Consider the following 8,212-nt stretch of genomic DNA (forward strand, 5'->3'; position numbering starts at 1 on the left):
CCTTGTGAACATTATAATTATTCATATAAGTATTTTAAACACTGTTCACGAATAATTAAATACATTTAATAAAAAATTAAATAATTACTTCAACACCTGACAACACATGGCAAATGTACAGTCATCCATCTGTCATTTTCACCATATATTTTATTAAGTTTTGCATTTTGGGGCGAAGTCGCCATGCTTCCAGGTCCCTTCAGGCTAATCCTAACGCAATATCTCTCTTTATTGAGTCTCACTTTGGCGGACGCCATTTACGTGTTCAAAATAAATAGTCATATGTCTTCGCTTATACATCTGATGATTTTGGGATGAAATAAATTCAAAACTTTGATGTTATTACAAATAACAAATCCTCTGTTGCATTATTTATTTTTGATCAGAATACGTCACAAGTATACAATTAATGCATTTTTCAAATACAAGTAAAAACAATTCACTGAAAGTAACAGACCCAATGGGCAAAATCCCAAAGAGGGGATCAGAAATCAATAAAAAGGGATTTTATTAACCTATGCTTATTAAATTATCTTTTACTGAGTTTTAATGTCCCTGTAATCATGACTTAAAGTTGCAGGAAACACTGGTATGTCATACTCTGTGGATCACTGAACGGTGGACATACTACTACGTTGTCTCTCCACAAAGGGCTGGTAACGTTAAAGTGAATAATTAATGTAAAATCCAAAGGGAAATTTAACATTAATGTCATTAACTTACAATAGGTAACTACAAAGCCCCTTCACAGGGAAATAGAATATGAAACCCTTAACATTGCCTGATTTAAGGGACACTTGATATGTAGGACATTTTTAGTCATAAAGCTCATAAAAAGATATGGTTAGTAGAAATGGAACCTAATATATCTTAACAGCAAGGTCACACTATAAGCATGCATTGATTTTTAAATGGCTGATGCCAGGTAATGACGCCATTGAATGCAAGGGTCACAAGGGGAAACGTATTATATAGCTCAAGTTGACATAATCAAATTCCAAAATATTACAGAAAATCTAATGGTTTCTATGAAAAAACAGGAGAGGATGTTAGTGTTTTCATATGCTGTTTGACCCTGATTCTGTTCTATTATCAAGTATTCTTTTAATCTGAATTCGGTGTTCTGTATCAGTGACCTTCAACTTACAAATTCCTGGTGGAAGTGAAGGATTTTAGTTTTTAGCTGCTTTTTCTTTTAATCTTGGTTTCAATTATAGAATTAAGTTTGTACAGGGATTTGTTTAATTAAAAAATTCTAAAGCGCCACTCACTTGGCATGGGGGTGCTGTACAAAATATCAAAATCAACTGTGCTGAAACAAAACACAGAAAAACACAATACACCATGAGATATATAAAATATACTACACCACAACCATTCTTAACATGATCACGCAGTTTGGAAGCAAGTACTTAACCGTTTACAGACAACCACAGCTCACTATCCAAGCTTCATGCAAATTAGCTCTTTGAAAAGGAAAATATTTAGGTTGCTTTCTAAACTCAAGGAGGCTTGACAATGTTCTAATTACCAACAAATTATACAAAATGGCTGTGAAAAACACAGAAACAATTGGTTGGAGGTGTGGAGAGAGCAGCAGAATGTAAATGCCTGGTGTTTTTTGGTGTTTTGTTGGTCAAGCTTTTAAATTAGCTGGACCAAACACATTCAAGGCTTGATAAGCAATGTACAAGATTTTAAAATCTTTTCTCTCTTGGATTGGGAGTGTAATTCCCTCAGTGTTGTGGGAGCAGACTAGCGTTCCAGTCTCAAGATGGGCTGCCATTTTGAGTTTCTTTAAACCTGTTTAGTTGTGGGTGTCTGCCAGCTGAGTTGTTAAAGACTGTTGTATGTTAATCCCCTACATTGTGCTAATAAATGCAGAAAAATAATAAACACAGGGGCGTACTCTATTTCTACAATGTGACAATTCTGAGGCAAGATGTGTGAGGCATATGAGTACATGGATGTATAATATTATAGTCAACTTTTTATTCCTTCAAAAGAATTATACATTATTGAAGTTCTATTTAAAAATTGGCAATTGACAGAACAACACATAAGTAAACTTTTACTAGTGAACTTTAAAGAGTAGAAAATGGGTCAATAAGATATAGTTTCATATAGCATATTGTGATGCTTCAACTCTTCTAGTTATACTGTAATTCGTATTTTCATTGTTCTCATTCTTTTCTTTTTTGGGGTGGGGGTGTCTGTTTAACATTGATGTCCTTGAGGCTTTTGTCTCAGTGAAGTCTCTTGCAGCTGCTGGGAAAAACATCAGCTACTGAGGCTTTCGTTGCGTAACAGTGTGGAGAATGCTTTGTACCTAGCAGCTGTAAGTGATGTCAGACACGCAACAGCCTGGAGGACACATCCCCTACACAAAAGAAAGCTAACATCTTGAAAGTCATTGAATTGGAGATATACCTTTATAAACATGTCGGCCATCAGCATGTCAACAGTAAAAAGGCAAACTGTGAGCAAGTTACTTCAACAGCCATTCGGCGATGCATGTTGTTGCCCTTGATGGTTCTAATTTGTTCTTTCAGTGAGTTATTGATGACATACTTACAATAATAATAATGTACCTTCTTACTTTTGTTCTGAAAATCAGTGTAATAACATATGATTGTCTGTCCGGTACAAATGACAGCAATGGTATATAAGTGATTTTTTTGTTACTCTCAGTTAGTAAGCTTTCATTCACTATGATATATGCACAGCAAACTATACAACTCTCTCTCTTGGCTTCCTCTCTCTCTCTACACATTATAAAGGTGCCTATCATGGTCTACATCCTGAGTTGCTTCAGAAGAGGTGTGGCTTAACCATTCCAAAACCCTGCATGTGATGTCATACAAGCAGAGTTCAGGCCGTGAGCAAGTCAAGCCTTCAAAAGCCTTTCAGCAGGACTGCCTTCATTTTATGTATTAATCATTGAACTCAGAGCTCCAGAACTCGACAAACAGACGCTTCATAATCTTTAATACCAATGAGGACAGAGATTGTTTTCTGTGAACAAATTAGAAACAGAAAATCATGTCAGCTTGTTTGTAGACACCTACCATCCACATACTCGTGAAATCTACATGCAAATCCTTAAATAAGACACGCTGAAAGAAGACACTTGTATAGTGAATTCTCACAATAGTTTCTCACAACACAAGGTCTGAAGTCTGAAAAAAACAGCCTCACAACCAGACTTTTAGTCCAAAACTTCCATGTTTTAATTAAACCATTCCTATAACCAAATATCAAAGAGAAGTAAGTATTATATTAGAAAACTTGCCAAATATAAAATATCCACTAATGAGGGACAATGGTGCCCATAGATTAACTGAAACATGGGGGAAATCTTTTCATTCCACGATTATTTGACAGAGGCTTTGTAAACTGAATTAATTAAATTTAAAAATCATATTGCTTTAATTTAATGAATTCAGGTAGACATTAGCACAGACACAAATACTGGTCTACCCTCTGCTTTGTCATCATTCAATGGGAGCATTTAATTGTCATATTTATCTGTAGGTGAACATGTGAAAATGCATTAAGTGGAGGTTATAATTTGGTCGTCCTTCATTATTGAAGGACATTTTATAATAAGCCAGTAGTCGGTGTATTGATTCTGCTTCTTTAGATACACTTGACTGGAATGGCTTAATTAACTGCTAGGTATTTATGATAACGAACCTGAAAGTCAGATTATTCATATTCACCTTTGAATTTTATTTTGGCCAGGAACCATTAAAACCTGGGTCCGACCACTCCTGGCAGTGCCATGCTAAGCAATATCATCACAGACCCCAAAATGTCTTTGCTGATATTCTGACAAGGATAATGGGGTCTTTTTTCAAACATTCTGCACAACTCCCAACATGACAAAGCATGTTCTCAAGTGGTTACAATTCCAGTGTCAAAACATTGCTGTTCTTCCTTGGGCTTGTCACCAGACACGGCATTAATAGAAGACCTCTGGGACAACTTGGACCTCATCCTTTGCCAGATAACTTTAACAACTTGGTGCTCTTTTGTCTAGGAGTGGAAACGTATTCCCCATATGTTCATTTAGACAAACATCCAATCCATGCTGTTTGCTGAAAGGTTTGCATTGCTACTGTTCGTATTTCTGAACACTACCCCCTTGCTTTTGTACAGAAAGATATTTTGCAAATCAACATATGTTGCATAAGCCAGGGACCTCATTTAAGTTTAAGTAAGTACAGTCATTCATTCATGTTTTCAAAAACAAAGCGAGTCAGCTTAGCTACCTAATACAATCAACAACACAGCCGAACAGCTGCTTGATAGACTACTGCTGCATTTGTTCAGCAGAAAACAAATGCCTCAAGCTCACAATTCATAACAGTAAAACATATTGAGCATATGTTGTACACATAAATTGGTCTATAACATTATAAGGTGCATTTGTTTGTAAATTTTAATTAGGTTTAATTGCTCCTGAACACCTTTCCCATCATGTCACTTTTTGCAACAATGACATATTGGAGAATTGCTAAATGGAGATATGCAAGTGAATGTGGCTCTCTCTGTTGGTAAAAGGTGAAAACTGCAGACTGCAGGTGGTCCTGCTGTTCAATAATTAAACACCACACTTGAATTATTTCAAAGCAAAGCACTTTCTCCACAGCCAGCACACGAGTTGATAGTGTTGAGATCCAATGCTCATCAGTGATAGTATTAAAATAATTATCCTGGTTGTTTTCAGGAAGAATTAATTGTTTTAACTAAACATACTTTAATTTAGTTCAAAATAGGTAATGCCTCCAATAAGAGGCAACCATTCAATCTACCTGCCTAGGATCTCCATCAGAGCATTGAATTTTCTATCGATTGATCCTTTAAATCAATAACATTTTCTAAGCTTTCACATAAAACCTTGCGTACAATATTGAACAGCAAATGGAAGTTATCCAAGAGAGAAGATTCAGTTTGTGAATTGTGTTGTTAAATTTTTCTCAGTCACATTTCACAGTTGATTTTGTGCATGTAATAACTCCCTCTACAAAAGAAGCTTTCGCGTGTATACAAATGGCTTCTAGAATGATTCATGTTGGTTTGTCACCAGGAATTAATTTGGGACTCCACCTCTATTAATATCTTCTTGTGTTTACTGAACTATTAATTGGACAAGATGCCTGTGGCCTGACCTTGACATCTCTGTCAACTCTCTCTGCTTATACAACCGATCCAATCATCAGCAGACTGCACCCTCCCTGGTGCCAACGATGTACCAACTTATTAACTATTTTTATATGATTTTATTAAAGAGACATACATTGCACTTATCCAACACATTGTCCCTTTTACACAAATGCACAATCAATTGAACAGATATTTGATGTCATGTCCTTAATGTCAAATAAAAAGCACAAGCAATCCACTCTCGAAAACACCAACCACGTTGATACTAATATACATTCTATCCATTGAAGTCTGAACTCTACACATTGGTGTTTGATTTAATTCAATCAATTATTATAAAGATGCTATACATGTGTAAAAATAAGTAACTACAGTAAGTGAGAAAATGACCAAAATAGGGGATAAGAATCTATACAATTCCCAAGATGATTTCAACATCAAAACAGTGAAAATATATAGATTATGCAATTGGCTTTAAATTATACATTACAAAACATTAAACACTATGAATTCACTTAAGCAATGGAAATACATATTGTACATCAACTAATCGTTATTGAGAGAGTTGAATTACTATATTGAGCTGCTGTGTGCAGTACTGTGAGTGCACTGCAGTCCTCCTAGGTTACTGTAATCTCGAGTTGTGAAAATGAGAAAACACATTTAACTGTTATAGATAGATATCTACAACACTAATGCAGTTAATTTATTGTACAATACCTGTGTTCCAGTAACTTCTTCACTGTTTTGTTCCTCTGGTGCTCTGATAAACCACCACTGAATCTCCAAGTAGACAGAGGACAATCCACTTTGAAAGGCGCAAGCCATCTCTATATTTTGACCCTCCTTTGCTGTTACATTTGAAGGCAGTTCAGTAAATTTTCCTGGCAAAAATGAAAAGACAAATTATGGAAGGAATCAGTATTACATATTGTAAATGATCAGTAATACTGATATATATATATATATATATATATATATATATATATATATATATATATATATATAGATATAGATATAGATAGAGATAGATAGATAGATAGATAGATAGATAGATAGATAGATAGATTGTAAATTATATATAATTATTCAGGTATGTATGTGTTTATGTGAAGACCACGGATGAATGTTATATTGATACATAACTGTAATATATGTGTGTATTTGTCTAATTATCATTAAATACAAAATTCCAAAACACAGCAACATCTATAGACTGTCAAGAAAGTTGCGTTCATTATCCTATTAACCGAGCAGACTGCGCCACAGGTTGACATTAAAAGTGACGCACATATAATAGTCTATGTAAGATCAGCATTTACCATTGCAAAAGTCCTGCTATGATGATATTGTTGGAAGTGTGTGCAAGCTCCGTGTACATCGGAAAGGGACAGGGTTTGTTCATAAAACATACTATGAACAAAAACGTTTTTGTATCGATTATTTTGTAGCCATAGATTTAACGCGCGTATAGCCTGACACAGTTGTACCAATAATAATAATAATAATAATAATAATAATAATAATAATAATAATAATAATAATGCATTCAATACTAATTAGTATATAATACAAAACGTAATTGTTTAGGCAGTTTAGCCAATGGAATGGGAAAAGGATTTGTGAATACAAGAGGTTATAGCATATAACAGTATCCAATCGGCACATTGATCTCTATAGGCAATCGTATAAGTTTGTGAATTTTCGCTCATTATAAATTAATACTACAGGACAGTGTGCTATGCCTGTGGAAAATCAAATAACTTTCATCTCCAGAATGAAAAACCCGCAAACAGCTACAGGAGCACTTGTGCAGAGTCCTGAAAAATAACTGCAGTCCTGAAAGCACAAAGCAACACAGTTTCTGCAGCCCTGCTACTTTGAATGCTAGTCGTGCCTGGTGTTTCTTCAAAGTTAATCTTTTGTAACGAAAAACAAAGAAAAGGGGGGAAGGCACGTACACACCGGCTACAGACAACTGGATTCAGTCGTGTCATGTAGCAATGCCGTTACTGCCTTGTGTTCAACAGTTGACTTTGTATGTATGTGTATCATTGTGCATGTTATTGCCCGGGTTGCTGCTGCTTTGAATTGTTATCAGGTCTTTCCACAGCATTACATGTCTGATTCGCCCGAGTGGAAATTGATTTAATTGAGTGCTTGTTAAGTCATATTTGGAAACTGAAAAGACATTTATTTTACCTCTCGTGTTTCACATTGCACGAGTGGATTAGATTTATTTGGGGGGAAAAACCCTTCTCTATACACTACACAAATACATAAAATAGATCAAAAATAGTTAGCGCTATGTTTATGCCTATAACTTGCATGCTTTATATTGTACATATTGCATGCTCTTAATGTGTGTTTGATTGTTTTTAAATTATTCTGTATATGCTAAAACAGCACCCTTGAAGAAAAACTGCCTACCTTGGAAGGAGAACCCAAGCTGAACACAACAACTGGAAAACAACACCAATCCAATACAGTCATGAAAGGTCCACATCCTTCCAAAGGGGGGAAATGTCACATCAGGGTCTTCCAAAAAAAACAAAAAAAAAACTGCAAATTATACAGATGCACTGCGGATCTTGGGTGAGACAGGAGGCCAGATGTGTAACATGCTGCGACAGGAGCCTTGCTTTTCTGAAAGTTGTGCTGCGGGTGCGAGGAGAAGGAGCTGCGAGTGCGCCGCTGCCAAGGTGTGCGAGGCTGTGAGGCTGTGGGGAGGAGGAGACTGAGGCTGTGGGGAGGAGGAGGAGGAGGAGGAGGAGGAGGAGGATGCCAGGCTCTGTGCCCCTCTCGCCTGTGCGGAGACGTCAGGATGCAGCTCCTACTGCGCACGCACTGCCCCCACACTCACAGGAGAGGAGCAGCCCGGAGCAGCCCGGCCAGCTCCACAGCGCAGTCTGTTTCTGCTCAAAGTGCGTGTCGCCTTCTTTCCAGCACACTTACTTTTGTTCAAAACGTTACATCAGAGCTATTGCATGACGCCCTGAATGATGATTTTTTGTTTTTGTTTGTTTCTTCCCTAAAATGATTT

At 36.4% G+C, this 8,212-nt stretch overlaps 1 protein-coding gene across 2 annotated transcripts in view; it reads right to left on the reverse strand.

Moving 5' to 3' along the window:
- Window positions 1-7,911, reverse strand: part of vstm2a (V-set and transmembrane domain containing 2A) — a 41,637-nt gene extending 33,726 nt beyond the window's left edge. For both annotated transcript variants that reach the window (XM_066716459.1, XM_066716468.1), the window contains exons 1-2: window positions 7,600-7,911; window positions 5,890-6,053 (exon numbers count right to left, since the gene is read on the reverse strand). In XM_066716459.1, coding sequence (XP_066572556.1) covers window positions 5,890-6,053; window positions 7,600-7,675 — 240 coding nt within the window. In that variant the 5' untranslated portion in view covers window positions 7,676-7,911. The remainder of the gene's footprint in view (window positions 1-5,889; window positions 6,054-7,599) is intronic.
- Between the last annotated feature and the right edge of the window lie 301 nt (window positions 7,912-8,212).

The sequence above is a fragment of the Amia ocellicauda genome, chromosome 2 (genome assembly GCF_036373705.1).
Source record: "Amia ocellicauda isolate fAmiCal2 chromosome 2, fAmiCal2.hap1, whole genome shotgun sequence".
In the NCBI taxonomy this organism is placed as follows: Eukaryota; Metazoa; Chordata; class Actinopteri; order Amiiformes; family Amiidae; genus Amia; species Amia ocellicauda.